This window comes from Anomaloglossus baeobatrachus, chromosome 7 (genome assembly GCF_048569485.1).
Source record: "Anomaloglossus baeobatrachus isolate aAnoBae1 chromosome 7, aAnoBae1.hap1, whole genome shotgun sequence".
Taxonomy (NCBI): Eukaryota; Metazoa; Chordata; class Amphibia; order Anura; family Aromobatidae; genus Anomaloglossus; species Anomaloglossus baeobatrachus.
Window position 1 is genome coordinate 113967990 of NC_134359.1, and position 18460 is coordinate 113986449.

At 43.5% G+C, this 18460-nt stretch overlaps 1 protein-coding gene across 1 annotated transcript in view; it reads left to right on the forward strand.

Moving 5' to 3' along the window:
- MAP3K13 (mitogen-activated protein kinase kinase kinase 13) overlaps positions 1–18260 on the forward strand; it is a 112256-nt gene extending 93996 nt beyond the window's left edge. Inside the window, exons 8-13 of the mRNA XM_075317595.1 lie at positions 1364–1473; positions 1653–1769; positions 6761–6898; positions 6986–7754; positions 11844–12212; positions 14922–18260. Coding sequence (XP_075173710.1) covers positions 1364–1473; positions 1653–1769; positions 6761–6898; positions 6986–7754; positions 11844–12212; positions 14922–15023 — 1605 coding nt within the window. The 3' untranslated portion in view covers positions 15024–18260. The remainder of the gene's footprint in view (positions 1–1363; positions 1474–1652; positions 1770–6760; positions 6899–6985; positions 7755–11843; positions 12213–14921) is intronic.
- Positions 18261–18460: the final 200 nt, after the last annotated feature.

Below are 18460 nucleotides of genomic sequence, written 5' to 3' on the forward strand. Positions count from 1 at the left end.
TAGTAGTTCCTAAGAGCCCAGCTCCTGACCTCCTCTCATTTTCACCTCCAACACTACACACTCCCTTGCTCAGACTGACTCCTCACATTCCTGACCTCCCCTTTAACCAAGCCCCCAAGTGGGCGACCCTATTCCACTCAGACCATCCACTGGTGTGTCTGGTGGGTGTGGTGCAGAGTGTTCCTAGGATTTTGATTAGCTGTTTTTGGCAACACCCAAGGTTAGGGACCCGTAACCAAGGAGCAGGTGGATATTACACAGAAGGGCAGATTGCACAATACCCTGTGATGACCTGATAGACCAAGGCGTCACATTTACACTACATACTATACTACTACTACCAACATCATTTTCCCTCCTTATTGATGTACACCTCCTGGTATGAAGCTGGGTAGGCCACCGTAACATCCCAGATCATCACACCTGCCCGATGCGTAATAACGCAGGTACGAGACCCCGTGCCTAATTCCCCCTGTCCCTTGGGTGCTGCACTTGCTCATCATTAGTGCTGTTTGTTGGCTATTAAAAAAAAAAACAAAAAAAAAAAACTGAACTTTTATTCTCCACTTGGAAAACCCCTCCAAATGAAAAATATTATTTTAGAGGATCCAATTAGATTAGAATCCAATCGGATTAGTTAGAATCTAAATGATTCTTTTTTTGGAGATGGGGATTACATGCAGAAGATTCAGATTACCGTAGGTGGGGGAGCTTAGGAATCATTATGTCTTTTGTGTGGAAACAAGCCCCGTGCAGCCCCCAGGTGAGTCAGTGCACATCTTGAACATTACAGATAATGTGCGAGCTGATGCAGCCTCCTCCGTGCGCACATGACTCAGAGGTTTTCAGCTCAAGACAAAAATAGCCCATTTTTCTGCTCTGATGACGGCTGAAGTGGCGAGAGCATTTGTGCGCATATTATGCTCCTCTTGTATGGTCAGCTCCTCTGAAAGAGCTTTAATAGCCTTGTAGAACTAGAGTGCTTCCGCTCTCCGCAGATTCCTATTCTTCTACTGCTTTATTACTATGGTTCCTCTGACTGCACAGATATCTCCTCTGTTTTTGCCTTTACAACCCATAGTCAAAACCTCCGTCTTTGAACATACATATTATCCCTGCCTTAGGCTTTATATGGTAGAAAAATAAGCTATTTCAATCCATCTAGTTGCAAAAAAAAAAAAAATCCCCAAGACTACTACATCATTTTTCCTATATAGTAATAGATTACAGAGTTATTTCCCATATGCAAAAGTTGTAGAGAAAATGTCTATAATATGGCATCCACTGCACTATGAGACAAGGGAAATGCACAGTCAAAAGAGGAGCTGAGCTATTTGACACAATTATCCTTTATCCATTTAAGGCTGAATGGAGAGAAGAAGTCAAGAAACATTTTGAGAAAATCAAGAGTGAGGGGACCTGTATCCATCGACTGGATGAGGAGTTGATCCGAAGGCGCAGAGAAGAACTGCGGTAAGTCCATGTATTTCAGTTGATGTCAAGAACTTGAGTCCTGGAATGGTAATACCGTAAGTGGCATTCCTTTTCGATATAGTTTAATTGACAGTATAAGCATTAATGCATTCCTGAAGTCATAGTATTTGTTTTTGTCCCTATTTGGAGTTTGGACTAAAATTGTAAATCCCCACCAGGCACGCACTGGATATCCGTGAGCACTACGAACGTAAGCTTGAGAGAGCCAATAACCTGTACATGGAGTTGAGTGCAATCATGTTGCAGCTGGAGGTCCGAGAGAAAGAACTGATCAGGTACTTGAGGAAAGAAAGACTATGGATGTGCCATATCATAATGCATATATATGTGTATATACAGTGTCATAATGCCAATGGCAGCAGACCATACAGCAGCTGCTATGGGGCCCATGAGTTGCAGGGGTCCAATGCCAGCTCTGGTACTCGACCCCCACCAGGCATTGCACTTTCAACTGTATTGGCATTGCGGATGCCGATACAGCTGAAAGCAATGGTGAAAGAGGAAACCCTCCTATGTCTGCTCCCTCCATCATCATTCTCCCACTGTGTCTGTGCTCTGATGTCTCAACACACCAGGCACGATTATCGATTATGCCACTATTATACGCTCGCTGTGCAGAGCTGCAGAACACATGCCACTGCAGAGACTGGAGCAGTGGGGAAAAGAAGAAAGGTGACTATATATATATATATATATTATATATATATATATATATATATATATATATATATATATATATATATATATTATATATATATATATATATATAGTCACCTTTCTTCTTTTCCCCACTGCTCCAGTCTCTGCAGTGGCACGTGTTCTGCAGCTCTGCACAGCGAGCGTATATATATACAGTGTATATATATATATATATATATATATATATATATATATATATATACACTGTATATATATATCTATATATATAATTGCCTTATTCTGTCTGTCTGTCTGTCTTGCTCCAAAATTGTGTCCTTACGGTGACACAAAGCTGATTGGCCGCTGGGCTCGCCATGGCCCCGCCCCCCCCGCAAAGATTGGCCGCTCGCCCAGGCTCCGCCCCCACACGGATTGGCCGCCCGCTCGCCCAGGCTCCGCCCCCCCACACGGATTGGCCTCTCGCCCCGGCACCCTGCACGTATTGGCAACTTGGCCACGCCCCGCCCCCCTCATGCAATGCACGCTCGCTCTGGCCCCGCCCCCCGCACGCATTTCCCGAACCGACACGGAGCCACGACCCCCAGGTGAGTACTGTACCCCCGGGAGCCCACATCAGCGTACGCCGCCAACCCAGCCGACACATACCCTCGCATTGCTGGGGTTGCCGCCGTATGCTGGTGTGGGCTCCCGTGCGAGCGGGGGACGGGATACGCTGGTAACCATGGTAGCATAGTTACCAGCGCATCAAGGTCCTGCAGCGGCGGAACATACACACACACACACACACACACACATAACAACACACACACACACACATACACACATCAGATCACACTCGCTCTCACACACACCTCACACACACATCGCATCCACACACTCACAACATCCTGGGATATCGCTTGCTTCTCGGCGGCGATACTGTGCAGTGACCTTCCAGGACCTGCCGGAGGATCACATGGCCAGAAGCATGTGGTATCTCCGGATGTTGTGAGTGTGAGCGTGTATGTGCGATATTGTCAGTGTGTGTGTGAGTGTATGCGATCGGATGTGTGTGAGTGTGTTCTGATGTGTGAGTGTGTGTGTGTGAGTGTATGCGATCGGATCTGTGAGTGTCGGCAGAGGAGCACGGCGTGCTGGGGGAGGCTGGGAGGAGAGAGGCTGATCCTGGGGAAGGCTGGGAGGGGGAGGCTGATGCTGGGGGAGGCTGGGAGGAGAGAGGCTGATGCTGGGGTAGGCTGATGCTGGGGTAGGCTGATGCTGGGGGAGGCTGGGAGGGTGTAGGCTGATGCTGGGGGAGGCTGAGAGGAGAGAGGCTAATGCTGGGGGAGGCTGGGAGGAGAGAGGCTGATGCTGGGGGAGGCTGGGAGGGGGAGGCTGATGCTGGGGAGGCTGGGAGTAGAGAGGCTGATGCTGGGGGAGGCTGGGAGGGGGAGGCTGATGCTGGGGGAGGCTGGGAGGAGAGAGGCTGGTGCTGGAGGAGGCTGGGAGGAGAGAGGCTGATGCTGGGGGAGGCTGGGAGGAGAGAGGCTGATGCTGGGGGAGGCTGGGAGGCGAAAGGCTGATGCTGGGGGAGGCTGGGAGGGGGAGGCTGATGCTGGGGGAGGCTGGGAGGAGGGAGGCTGGGAGGGGGGAGGCTGATGCTGGGGGAGGCTGAGGCTGGGAGGAGAGAGGCTGATGCTGGGGACAGAGAGGCTGATGCTGGGAGGAGAGAGGTTGATGCTGGGAGGAGAGAGGCTGATGCTGGGGGCAGAGAGGCTGATGCTGGTGCAGCATGGGGGATGGAGCACGATGGGGGGTGCGCAGCATGGGGGATGGAGCACGATGGGGAGTGCGCAGCATGGGGGATGGAGCACGTTTCGGAGTGCGCAGCATGGCGGATGGAGCACGTTTGGGAGTGCGCAGCATGGCGGATGGACCACGTTTGGGAGTGCGCAGCATGGCGGATGGAGCACGTTTGGGAGTGCGCAGCATGGCGGATGGAGCACGTTTGGGAGTGCGCAGCATGGGGGATGCAGCACGATGGGGAGTGCGCAGTATGGCGGATGGAGCACGTTTGGGAGTGCGCAGCATGGCGGATGGAGCACATTTGGGAGTGCGCAGCATGGCGGATGGACCACGTTTGGGAGTGCGCAGCATGGCGGAAGGAGCACGTTTGGGAGTGCGCAGCATGGCGGATGGACCACGTTTGGTAGTGCGCAGCATGGCGGATGGACCACGTTTGGGAGTGCGCAGCATGGCGGATGGAGGACATTTGGGAGTGCGCAGCATGGCGGATGGAGCACACATGGGGGATGCAGCACGATGGGGAGTGCGCAGCATGGCGGATGGAGCACGTTTGGGAGTGCGCAGCATGGCGGATGGACCACGTTTGGGAGTGCGCATGGCGGATGGAGCACGTTTGGGAGTGCGCAGCATGGCGGATGGAGCACGTTTGGGAGTGCGCAGCATGGCGGATGGAGCACGTTTGGGAGTGCGCAGCATGGCGGATGGAGCACGTTTGGGAGTGCGCAGCATGGCGGATGGAGCATGTTTGGGAGTGCGCAGCATGGGGGATGCAGCACGATGGGGAGTGCGCAGCATGGCGGATGGAGCACGTTTGGGAGTGCGCAGCATGGCGGATGGAGCACGTTTGGGAGTGCGCAGCATGGCGGATGGAGCACGTTTGGGAGTGCGCAGCATGGCGGATGGACCACGTTTGGGAGTGCGCAGCATGGCGGATGGAGCACGTTTGGGAGTGCGCAGCATGGCGGATGGAGCACGTTTGGGAGCGCTCAGCATGGAGGATGGACCACGTTTGGGAGTGCGCAGCATGGTGGATGGAGCACGTTTGGGAGTGCGCAGCATGGCGGATGGAGCACACATGGGGGATGCAGCACGATGGGGAGTGCGCAGCATGGCGGATGGAGCACGTTTGGGAGTGCGCAGCATGGCGGATGGAGCACGTTTGGGAGTGCGCAGCATGGCGGATGGACCACGTTTGGGAGTGCGCAGCATGGCGGATGGAGCACGTTTGGGAGTGCGCAGCATGGGAGATGGAGCACGATGGGGAATGCGCAGCATAGGGGATGGAGCACGATGGGGAGTGCGCAGCATGGGGGATGGAGCACGATGGGGGGTGCGCAGCATGGGGGATGGAGCACGATTGGAGGTGCACACCTCCCCCCAACACACACACACACAACACACCACACACACACTGGGAACCACAAACACCGCCCTACACAGACACCCACACACACAGACAACGCTGCACACACACAACACCCAACACACAAACACCGCGGCATACATAAATATACGCACATACCGCACAACACACACATTGCACAAAACATACCTCCCCCCAAAACACACCACACCCACACAAACCGCGCAACACACAGCGCTCCACAAACAACGCAACACACATACAACACCGCTCTCACCCCCCGCCACACCCAGATAACACCCAGAACATGTACAGCGCCCTACACAAACACTTGGTAACTACACACAACAACATCTATATATATATATATAACAAAAATCATACATTAACTACACAATACGTAAATTCTAGAATACCCGATGCGTAGAATCGGGCCACCTTCTAGTATATATATATATATATATATATATATATATATATATACATATATATATATATATATATATACATATATATATATATATATATATATATATATATATATATATACATATATATACTATATATATATACATATATATATATATATATGTATATATATATTTATTTATTTTTTAATTTATTTTTTAAATCAGTGAGTAGATTGGTGGAGAACTATGGGTGTGCATTATATCATTGGAGGAGTATGAGGGTGCAATATAACATATGGAGGACTATGGGGTGCATAATTTTATATGGAGAACTATGGGGGTGCATTATACTATTTGGAAGACTATGTGGGTTGCATTAAACACTATTTGGAGGACTATGTAGATTGCATTATACTATTACACTATACATTCTCTCTCATCATTCTAGCATTTGGCCAATATAAATAATTTTGGTTCCTAATTGACCTAAAACGGGAAAGGTTTATTCTGACTTCATGTCACATAGTGAAAAAAACATGTATATGTGCCTTTTTAGTGCATGTAAACTTGTGGTTTCAACTGTGTGTGTGTGTGGGTGTGTGTGTGTGTTCGTGTGTGTGTGTTCGTGTGTGTGTGTATATATATACATATATATATATATATATATATATATATATTTTTTTTTTTTTGTGGGGGGGTGAGTAATTATAACTTCTGCTATGTGGTCTAATGATTTCTATGTACGCGCATGTGTGTATGTCTGTGTGTGTGTGTATATATATATATATATATATATATATATATATATACACATACATACATACATACATACATATATATATATATATATATATATATATTGTATATTTACCGTAAATGTGTGTATATATATATATATATATATATATATACAGTAGATATATATATATATATATAATGTGTGTGTGGAGATCTCATCTCCCGAAATATTCATGTATATACCGTATATAATCACATACGTTTGCATAGATTATATTCTAATAGCAATGAAAATGAATGACTTTTCTAGGCGTGAACAAGCTGTAGAGAAAAAGTACCCTGGGACATATAAGCGACACCCCGTTCGCCCGATAGTCCATCCCAATGCTGTGGAGAAACTGATCAAAAAGAAAGGTACTTCTTCTAAGTCATCATCTCAAACTAGGAGGTGAGTTCCTTTTGAGGACAATACAGTAATCATCTATTGCTGACCAACTTTAAACTTAGAGCATTAATCCAAATGTGTTTTTTGTAGACCCGACCTATTGAAATCAGATGGCATTGCTAGCGTGGAGTCAAATGTTCCTAGTTCTTCTCCCATATCTGGAAGTCCAAAGATATCCTCAGGAGGAAAGAATCGCTATAGAAGCAAACCACGTCACCGACGAGGGAACAGCAAGGGTAGCCATGCTGATTTTATAGGTGCAATTAAAAACCAGGACTCTCTTTCACCATCTCAAGCTACTCATCATTTGCCTCCTGCTTCTCCTCCATTTTCCCCACCCAGTCCTCGGCATGATCCTGCTCAGCCTGTGTTGACCCGTCATCAAACCCTCAATGTGCATGGGCAGAATATTGCTAACTGTGCCAACAATTTGCGTTACTTTGGCCCTGCAGCTGCATTAAGAAGTCCTCTGAGCTGTCATGCTCAGCGGTGTATGTCTGGCTCCAGCCCCGACCTTCTGTCCAGCACGCTGGAAGCTGATAGCCGCATGCAGTCAGAAACAGACTGGGACTACTGTCAACAAGATCCTTACAAACCCTGTCTTGGTTGTCCGGAGGCATCACCTCCTCCAAACACAGATCAGGAAACTTGGGAAAATTCTAAAAGTGATAATGTAGAGCTGATAAACTCTGAGAGAAACCCTCCAGAGTCTTCAAGACACCATCATTTACAGGAGGCATCTGAGACGCAGCAGAGTGGAATTGACAAGTTTCCTACAATTAGGGCAGCAGTAGGTGTGAGCTCCCTGGCTGTTCCTACACCTCCGGCTCTTCCAAGAAGGATAAGGACCCTTAGAAAGGTAACTTCCGCATCTTAGTTTGTTGACTGAGGAAATGTTATGATGCCTTATGGCCATGCAGAATATAATTAGATTTTCTGAGGCTGTGGGTGCTCAGTGAAGCATTGGGTCTGCAGAATTGCTGCTGAAAGGGACAGATACATATCTTTCTACAAGTATTCATAGATAGGAGTGAGATTTTACGGCAAAGTATGGAAAAAAATCAGCCTCCAAAAAATATTATAATCATGTATTATTAATTTCTTCATCTAATATTATGCATTGTGGGTGGTCCGTGCTGCGGCCAAACTGTATAATGACTTCCCATCCCTCGATGTGTTTTCTTAGTTTTGTCTTTAATCATATACAGTCATGGCCGAAAGTGTTGGCACCCTTGAAATTGTTCCAGAAAATGAAGTATTTCTTCCAGAAAATTATTCCCTTTACAAGTTTTGCTATACACATGTTTATTTCCTTTGTGTGTATTGGAACAACACAAAACAGAGAAAAAAGGCAAATTGGACATAATTTCACACAGACCTCCAAAAACGGTCCAAACAAAATTGTTGGTCCCCTCAACTTAATATTTGCTTGTTACACACTTTGGAATAAATTACTGCAATCAGTCGCTTCCTATAACCATCAACAAGCTTCTTACACCTCTCAACTGGAATTTTGGACCACTGTACTTTTGCAAACTGCTCCAGATCTCCCTATATCCCTATATTTGAACAGTGCCTTATCCCAATAGCAATTTTAAGATCTCTCCATAGATGGTCAATGGGATTTAGATCCGGACTCAATGCTGGCCACTTCAGAACTCTCCAGAACTTTGTTTCCATCCATTTATGGGTGATTCTTAAAGTATGTTTGAGGTCATTGGACCCATGACCTAGGATGCAAACCCAACTTTCTGATGCTGGGCACTACATTGCAACCCTTTTTATAATCTTTAGATTTCATGGTGCCTTGCACACAATCAAGCTGCCTAGTGCTAGAGGCAGCAAAAAACCCCCACATCTTTGAACCTCCACCATATTTGACTGTAGGTACTGTGTTCTTTATATGCCTCATTCGGTTTTCTATAAACAGTAGAATGATGTGCTTTATCAAAAAGCTCTATCTTGGTCTCATCTGTCCACAAACATGATTCTTCTAAAGGATTTTGGCTTACTCATGTACATTTTGGCAAATTGTAGTCTAGCATTTTTATGTCTCTGTGTCACCAGTGGAGTCCTCCTGGGTCTCCTGTCATAGCGTTTCAATTCATTTAAATGGGGTTGGATAGCTTGTGCTGACACGGATGCACCCTGAGACTGGAGAACAGCTTGAATTTCTTTGGAACTTTATTGGGGCTGCTTATCTACCATCTAGACTATCCTGCATTGCAATCTTTCACCAATTTTTCTCTGCCGTCCATGTCCAGGGAGATTAGGTACAGTGCCATGGATTGTAAATGTCTTTATTATGTTACGTACCATGGACAAAAGAACATAAAGATCTCTGGAGATGGATTTGTAACCTTGAGATTGTTGATATTTTTCAACAATTTTAGTTGTCAAGTCCTCCGACAGTTCTCTGCTCCTCTTTCTGTTCTCCATGTTTAGTGTGCCACACACAGACATATAATGCAAATATTGAGTCAACTTCTCCCCTTTTTATCCTGTTTCAGGTGTGATTTTCATATTGCCCACACCTGTTACTTGCCACAGGTGAGTTTGAACGAGCATCACATACTTGAAACAAAGTTGTTTATCCACAAATTTGGAAAATTGCCAACAATTTTGTCTGGACTATTTTGGGATTTTGTGTGAAATTATGTCCAATTTGCCTTTTTTTCTCAGTTTTTTGTGTTGTTGCAATAAACACAAAGGAAATAAACATGTATATAATAAAACATTTGTAACTGCAATAATTTCATGAGAGAAATACTTCATTTTCTGGAACAATTTTAAGGGTGGCAACACTTTCGACTGTATAAATCATCATGCTTGCAAAGCCCATAATTTCTATAATAGCTTAAATCCCTCATATTCAAATATTGCAGTCTAATCTGAGGGCAACATAGTAGAGAGTAGACGAAGCAGAGCGGATAGATATGTAGACTTATACAAAAGATAATTTGCTAAATCTCTATTTATTCTGGGTTTAGAAGTCCAGGTGGCGGTTCTACTCAGTGACTGACATATAGCTCTCTATCAGTGTACAGACAGAGATAGCTGACAATCACTGGTTGGCCTAGAATGAGTGGAGAATTATATTTGCCTATCCTAGGCCTGCCTCTCATCTGTATTGCTGCCACAGCTGTCCATCACTCCTCCGCTCACTTTGGATCAGTCTTTGGTTTAGATTTTCCAGCACTGACTACGCCTCACTTTGTAATGTGGGGCATGATGTTTGTCACTGACGTCTGACTGAAGATATTTCCAAAGTGAGTGAAGGATCACTCACTTAGGATTAATGAGCTATTGACAGCTAACTATGTAAGGCCACCATTGTGCTGGATTCATGCAAAGCGAATCCTGAAAATATTTGATTCTGGCATCCGAAATGTACTCAAAATTCTTAAAAAAATGTGGTTCTTTACAAATCGAGTTACTGATCTCTAGTTACTTTTTTCTAAATGTCTTAGAACTGTAGACATTAAATAATAGCATATTTAAATAAGCAGGAATTTTAATAATAGCACTGTATTTATTAAAGGGGTGTTCTTGCGTTGGTTAGTTACAAAGCATGAAGATAAGCAAGTTTGCGATTGACTTGTTTTTCTATATCCCGTTTCACTCTCCTGCAATGAGATCTTTTACCATGCATAGTATACAGCTAATTTCCATGAAGGTTGGTCAGAAGAGCCTGGCTGAGTGTGTTCAGTAGTTAGATTCCAGTAGAGGAGTTAACTCTTAACATCCCAGTCAGCTCTCTACAGCCCATTGATCTCTATACAGATTATCTGTTCACCTCCCCCTCAGCTCCTTATCAGTCATGTAGAATCACAATCCAAGAGCCCATAGCGTTAGCAACGTTTAGAGCAGTTCTCCTAATCATGAAACTCACTTTCCCTATCTGTCAGCTTTGTCAAAGTTCCTGTGATCTTCATATATAAATATAGTGATACCAATGTAGACTTGGAACAAGCACTGACAGAATTTTACTGTGTAGTAGCGGAATTAAGACCAGAACTGTCTCTCAAGTACCAGCAGCCTGCGCCCCTAAAAATCCAAGCAACCAGGAAGTAAGGATACTGTAGAGCTATGAGCTGCTAAAGAGACTCCATGGGAATACCCATATAATATTGTCTACGTAATGACTGAATACCTACTCATAGAGCAAAAGTGCCATCTATAAATTATTATAAAAATATATATACAGATATACTGAGGACGTCAGTGGGTAACACAGCACAAACGATTCTGAGGAATTATTACTGGCCACAAAAATATTTAATGCAAGATGAAAATATATTAGCATAATGGAAACTATTGGTGAGTACCATATCATTTACACAGTGTGATATTGAAGTCCCCTGACTCCTGTTTTATACTGACCTTCTGACAGCTTCACCTTCTATAACCACTGCTCCGGTCGATCTCAGCAATTTGTGACCTGGTGGCAGCTCCAGTGTTTCTTGGAGCGTGCCGGAGGTCACAAATCAATGCATCTCTATGAGAACCTCGTTCTGGTGTTGTTCTGGCTCCCATAGAGATGCATTAAGTGCTTGTGCCATAACTTCTGACTTCTGGCCAGTCAAAAGTTACTGTCACAAGATGGTGCCGCGGGACTGGAGTGGCATCGGTAAAAGGTGAAAACGCCAAAAAGTGAGTATATGACAAGTGGCAGGGGGCTAGGATTTATAGCCCAACTCCCTCTGAAAAACAAACAAACACTGGAGTGGTGCATTAAAGATTTCACAAATTATACTAAAATGTCTATTAGTAAGACACATTGGCTTGGTTTTCAATGTAAAACAATTTTTTTTTACACATCTTAGTAACCTGACAATCTAAAATTAGGCTAACAAATTGAAAATAAAGCAATCTTATACATTGCCAATAATGTGAAAATTATTGTGTAAAAATTAATCTCTAGTAAAGTCTTGTACCTACTCCACAGACCGGTGACGAATCATCCGAAGAGGAAGAGGGTGAGGTTGACAGTGAAGTTGAATTCCCAAGACGACATCGTCCCCCCCGGGGAATGAGCAGCTGCCAGTCTTATTCCACCTTCAGCTCAGAAAACTTCTCAGTGTCTGATGGAGAAGAGGGAAACACTAGTGATCATTCTAATAGCCCAGATGACCTAGCATGCAACCGTAAGGACCCACTGGGTGACAAGCTGGAAGATATGCTATCTCAAACACCAGATATTCCAATTGAAATTTCCACACAATCAGATGGGTTATCTGACAAAGAGTGTGCAGTGAGAAGGGTCAAGACTCAAATGTCCTTGGGCAAGCTCTGCACAGAGGACCATGGCTACGAGGTAATGGGGAGGTTGCTGGAACTTATGTTTACTTAAGTACGCCTACTATTGAGAAATTTATGTGGCCGCTATGATGAACATGGGGACTAGGACAATGGAACTCCTCTTTATATGTTGTAAAATTACCCAAAGTTGTTATTTTTTCATATAAGAAATATATTAATTTGTACAGGATGAGAATAAACCATACTACGAGGGTATCCCTACTGTATTTATACCTAAGTCTATTCCTCTTAAATGAGTTTTCCACAAAGAAAAACTTGTATGGTCCAGCAACCGCAACAAAATAAATTAATAAGATAAAATAACCTGTACTCACTAACGAGTGCCGTGCCTTGACTCTAGCAGACTGCTGGTATTAATGGATTGCGGCGCGTCACATGACTGCTGCAGCAAATCTGCAGTTGCTAAGTGGCTACAACCTCTTAACTCCATCTGAGTCAAGAATCTTGCCACTGTTGATTGCCTCCTGCCATCATGTGATGCCCCCTGCTGGATGCTGATAACAGCAGTCCGATGGGGAACACAGCTAAAGGTCCAGTCACACTAAGCAACTTACCAGCGATCCCAACAACGATAGGGATCGCTGGTAAGTTGCTAGGAGGTTGCTGGTGAGATGTCACACTGCAACGCTCCAGCGATCCCACCAGCAACCTGACCTGGCAGGGATCGCTGGAGCGTCGCTACACGAGTTGCTGGTGAGCTCACCAGCAACCAGTCACCAGCCCCCAGCGCCGCGTGGAAGATGCTGCGCTTGGTAACTAAGGTAAATATCGGGTAACCAACCCGATATTTACCTTGGTTACCAGCGCACGGAGCTACATGTGCAGAGAACAGGGAGCAGCGCACACTGAGCGCTGGCTCCCTGCTCTCCTAGTTACAGCACACATCGGGTTAATTAACCAGATGTGTCCTGCAGCTACATGTGCACAGAGCAGGGAGCAGCGCACAATGCTTAGCGCTGGCTCCCTGCTCTCCTAGTTACAGCACACATCGGGTTAATTAACCCGATGTGTCCTGCAGCTACATGTGCACAGAGCAGGGAGCAGCGCACAATGCTTAGCGCTGGCTCCCTGCTCTCCTAGCTACAGCACACATCGGGTTAATTAACCCGATGTGTCCTGCAGCTACATGTGCACAGAGCAGGAGCCGGCTCTGACAGTGAGAGCGGCGGAGGCTGGTAACAAAGGTAAATATCGGGGAACCAAGGACAGGGCTTCTTGGTTACCCGATGTTTACTGTGGTTACCAGCCTCCGCAGAAGCCGGCTCCTGCTGCCTGCACATTTAGTTGTTGCTCTGTCGCTGTCACACACAGCGATCTGTGCTTCACAGCGGGACAGCAACAACTAAAAAATGGCCCAGGACATTCAGCAACAACCGGCGACCTCACAGCAGGGGCCGGGTTGTTGCTGGATGTCACACACAGCAACATCGCTAGCAACGTCACAAAAGTTGTTCGTTAGCAGCGATGTTGCTAGCGATGTTGCTTAGTGTGACGGGGCCTTAAGAGTGGAGATGTGGTACTCCTCATTGCAGTGAGTAAAGGTTTTTTTTTATGTATTACATCCCCTGGGCTAAAAGAACTGTAGTTAAAATGTAGTGGAAATCCCTATAATAATAAAGGCATTTTCATGGGTATAGTACATTGAGTGTGTGCCATTATAGAGATCGCTCTATTTTTTGGCTTATAAACACATTAAGTTTTAACAGGAAACACAAAGAAACCTTATTTCAGCTTGCTTAAAGGTGTTCTCTGAAAAATGTGATAAAATAAATAAAAGACTTTTAAATATTAAATATTTTTGTAAATGTCTTTATTTAGCTAAAAGTTATGCTTTATCTAGTGCACTCTCTCAGGAGTTTAAAGATGGCAACTTCCATCTAGCATTGTGCTGCCTGTCCTAAGATAGTCTGCGTGAAGAGCATCTGGGAGACAGACATACTTCCTGCACTGCACTAAAACTGTCAGGCTGATTGAGATGGATGTTCATTCTCAGTCAGCTAAAGAAAGGTGATTCTTTTCTACCTTAATCCACTCAGTTCATTCTACTACAGCACAGTGGGAGGCTCAGTGGTTAGCACTTCAGTCTTGCAGGACTGGGGTCCTGGGTTCAAATCCCACCAAGGACAACATCTGCAAGGAGTTTGTATGTTCTCCCTGTGTTTATGTGGGTTTCCTCTGGGTTCTCTGTTTTCCTCCCATACTCCAAAGACATACAGATAGGGACTCTAGATTGTGAGCCTCAATGGGGACAGTGTTGCTGATGTATGCAAAGCCCTGTGTAACTAACAGCGCTATATAAATTAATAATAATAATAATTATTATTATTATTATTACGGTCAGGTTGACTGAAGAGAGTAATGTGTGTTCATGATGCCTGACGAGACAATGCTTTGACCTGACACATGTCTTCAACAGATGTTCTTTACAAAGCACGTTTTTCTGCTTGTTCTCTGAAATCTAGGAATGGTGCACACTGATTTATGGCACTTGCCATCTTTAAAATAATGAAAGAGTGCACTAGATAAAGCATAACGTTTTGTTAAATAAGGGTACCAGTATTTAGAAAATTTTAATTTCTAAATGTGTATTATTTATTTTAGAACCTGTTTAATTAGAGCTAAACAAATGGAATAAAAAAACCTTAAAATTGTAAATTTTTTGTTGCCACAATCTTTAATTCATACTGTGTTTTATTGTTTGCAGAACCCAGGTAACTTTGCAGAATCGGACTGTGATTCCTCAGAAGCAGAATGTTCCGATGCAACTGTACGAACCAACAACCCTGGCAACACTTCCACCTGGTGAATTTCGACTGCCAAGAACAGTATTTCATAGCCCCTCCATATGCCAATTGTGAACTTCTCTATTCCAGAAATGTAACGGCCGCGTCCCATTCCCTTAAGTCTTTTGGAATACACTTTCCATTATTAAGTGAGAGTCAGCAAATTACTGCAAAGTAATATGCTATTGGTTCTCCAGTCCAATTTTAAGAATAGAGTTAACTGATGTCTGCAATAACGAGGGCCCAAAGACTTGTGGGAGACCCCTCCTCAAAATGAACAAGCTTCACAATCGAAGCACGTCTCTCTATGTATGGCAGGGATAAATATTTTAACAAAGGTACTGTAAAATTCCATATTTATTTTATTTTTGTGCGTGTTTGGACCCTTTTTACTATATGATAGGCCTAAAAGAGAAAGGTATAATAGCACTAACTGAATGGATCACTGGAAGAGCATTCATTTCTGATGGACATGTAAATGCCTAGAGGATCTGCTGCTGTTTTTTTTAGGGACCAAATGTTTGTTTGGTTTTTTTTTTTCCTTCGTCTTGAAAGTATGCCCTGAAGGGTTACACATGCTTGAGAACAAAGCCTAGAATATGAAATCTTCAAGAATAATGCTATGGACATAGAGGATTTGCTTATGTCTGCTAGAATTGCTGCATGATCCTCCATATAGAATAAGAGTTGCTGGATTCAAGAATGAAGAAAAAAGCAGCAAGAGATTGAGAATATCGTTACATTATCTGTTCAAAACGATACCCGGATGAGCAGAAGTACAAAAATTCTCAATCTGTGCTAGTAAATTTTTTTGGTTCAAGCTTTTACAAACTCTGTTCAAAGACACCAGCACTTGCAACCATCTTCCATGATGTCTATTCTTTTTTTTTTTCTCTGATCCTCCTGGATGCAGATCAGATTCATGGAGAAGAGAGGTCACTTTCTACCCTGCTCAGAAGAGCTCCCAGCCATACCTCCCATGTCTCATAAAACGGTGGATATCTCATGTCCCAAAGTGGTGACCTTTCCTCTCTCTTAGATACATGACCTATCCATCATACAAGAATATTTGTGTAATTTACAATTCATCTTTCCGAAACAACTAAAAGCACATGATGGGATATACAGGATTGATGGGACTTAGGATGGGAGACATCCTTTACGCTCTGATGTGGCAGAGCCTAACTCTAGTGTGGTACATATGGGTGCACTTCGAGCTCCACTGCATGGTACCAGAGAAGATATCATGTCTATGTCTACAACCAAATTACTGTTACTCTCAAGATTGGCTCAACTAGGCAAAATCACGTATGCAAACCCAAAATCTAAAATACTCCACTTGAAAATGGACTCCTTTTACCCAGTTGTTGGAAGGATATTTTTTTCCCCAAAAAATATGATCTACTTACCATAACTAAAAGGCTGCACTTACATTACAGGGAAAGGAACAGAGCTTCTTATTGCCTAATGTTAAAAATAAGATGTCTAAAGCTTTCAAAAGATCCATGCATTTGTGCCGTGAGATTTGATTTTATAGGCTCCAAACCTGCTGAACATGTCACTTTTTACTTGTCAGAAGGGTCTTTTGTGTTTGGTGACAGAACTCCAAAGTTAACTGGCCAATCAGAAAGGGTACGGATCATCGGACCATTCTTCCATTTAGTGTATTGAAGTTATTTGCATTTTTATGGTTTTGTTTTTTGTTTATGGGTTTTTTTCTGTGTGTGAATTAAGCCATAATTTTATTTCTATGGCATGTAATTTATTTCCCTGAAAACCTCAGGACTCAGATTCAAATAACCTGGGATTGAAAAGTGAACCTAAACACAGTGTAAACGGCTATTAAGTTAACTCAATGATTTACCTGAATGCAATCAAGTGATCATTAGTATCATCACTTTTGAGATGTATATGGGGCTTATAACATAGTAAACTGTATATCTCTACTGACTTGTTAGATTTGATACACATTTAGCCCAATGCCTTTTTGCACTGTGCATAGGCTCTTAGGTCTCTTTAGGCTTGACGAACAACTCTACACTTGGTTCACCCGGTGTAAGTGCCAATTCATATAAATGAATCTACTTTCATTTTGTTTACACATATGTGCAAATTTAACCCCTTTGCTGCATAAATATGAAAACCAATATATATAAAAAAAGAAACACTGATTAATGGCAGAATATATTTCAGAACTTCTGAATCGTTGCAGAATGAATTTCAGAATTGGGTACAGAAATTTGTTTGGCTTACTAAACTTTGACTTGGTTGCCAGTGTGAGTCCAGTAGAAAAACAGTGACAAATCTAGGTACTGGTACATAAATGACTACATACAGAGAAATGGCAGCTTTCACTTTGGGGAATAAGCCTTCCTTATGATGATCTTGGTGCTATATTATCTTATAAAGTAATGTACAGTATGTGGCCACCCAGTATATCCATATTAGCATGGGTATACTCAATCTGGGTGATTGGTGCTGAAATATTGACATGACCACTGGTGTCTATGATTTAATAACAGATTATAGTACACTCTAGGTGCAATTCTGTCCATATAGGCCTCACTCCTGTATTGTCATCAACCATGTGCAGACAGTCCTGCATGAAAACTAGTGCAAATGAATGATGAGGGTTGCCCATTTCAACTAACCCATTTTCAGCTGTAGTTTAGAATAATAGATCCTATGGGCATCCACTTTCTGCACTAGCTTTGATTACCAAGATGCAATGGAGCAATGTACTAATGTGATCGCTCCTAAATCTTGGCAAAATATGCAGCAAAACTTAGTCCATTTTGGTGCATAACCTAGCATCACATTTTATCATTATTTATTATTAATATTATTACTATTTATTACGTAGTTTAGAACTTTTTGTGCTTCATTTGACAAGGAACCTTAAATAGGAGAGGCTTAAATGGTGAGAACATGCATGAATATCTAGGGTATGTTCAAACTGCGTTATATTTTGCCCTCGAACAAATGGTGGAGAAAGCACAAAAAAATATAATAGAAACATTTTGCTGTTTATTTGAACATCTTTTAAACACTTGAAGCCTTCAGAGACGCCAAAGAAGTAACGTGCGTTCTGCAGGCCATTTCCTTTGGGACGATGTGTACAATATTTTACAATAAGAGAAAATGGGAAACTGAAAAAGGGACCCGGAGAATTTTCTTTGTGATTTTGCTTCAGAACATATTAGCATTTACTTAGTTGTTTAATGTCTTTAAAGAGGACCAACCACCAGGATTTTCATATATAAACTAAAGCCAGTGCTATACTGGTGCTATCATGCTGATTCTATACACACCTTTAGTTGTGAGATCGGATGTATACTTTCTGAAATACAGGCAAGTAAAGTTTTTGAAATGCACTGTTATTTGATGAGACGTGGAACGGAATATCAAATAGGTGGGTCGGGTTTTACAAAGTTATTCCCGCCCCTGTATGCTTACCCAT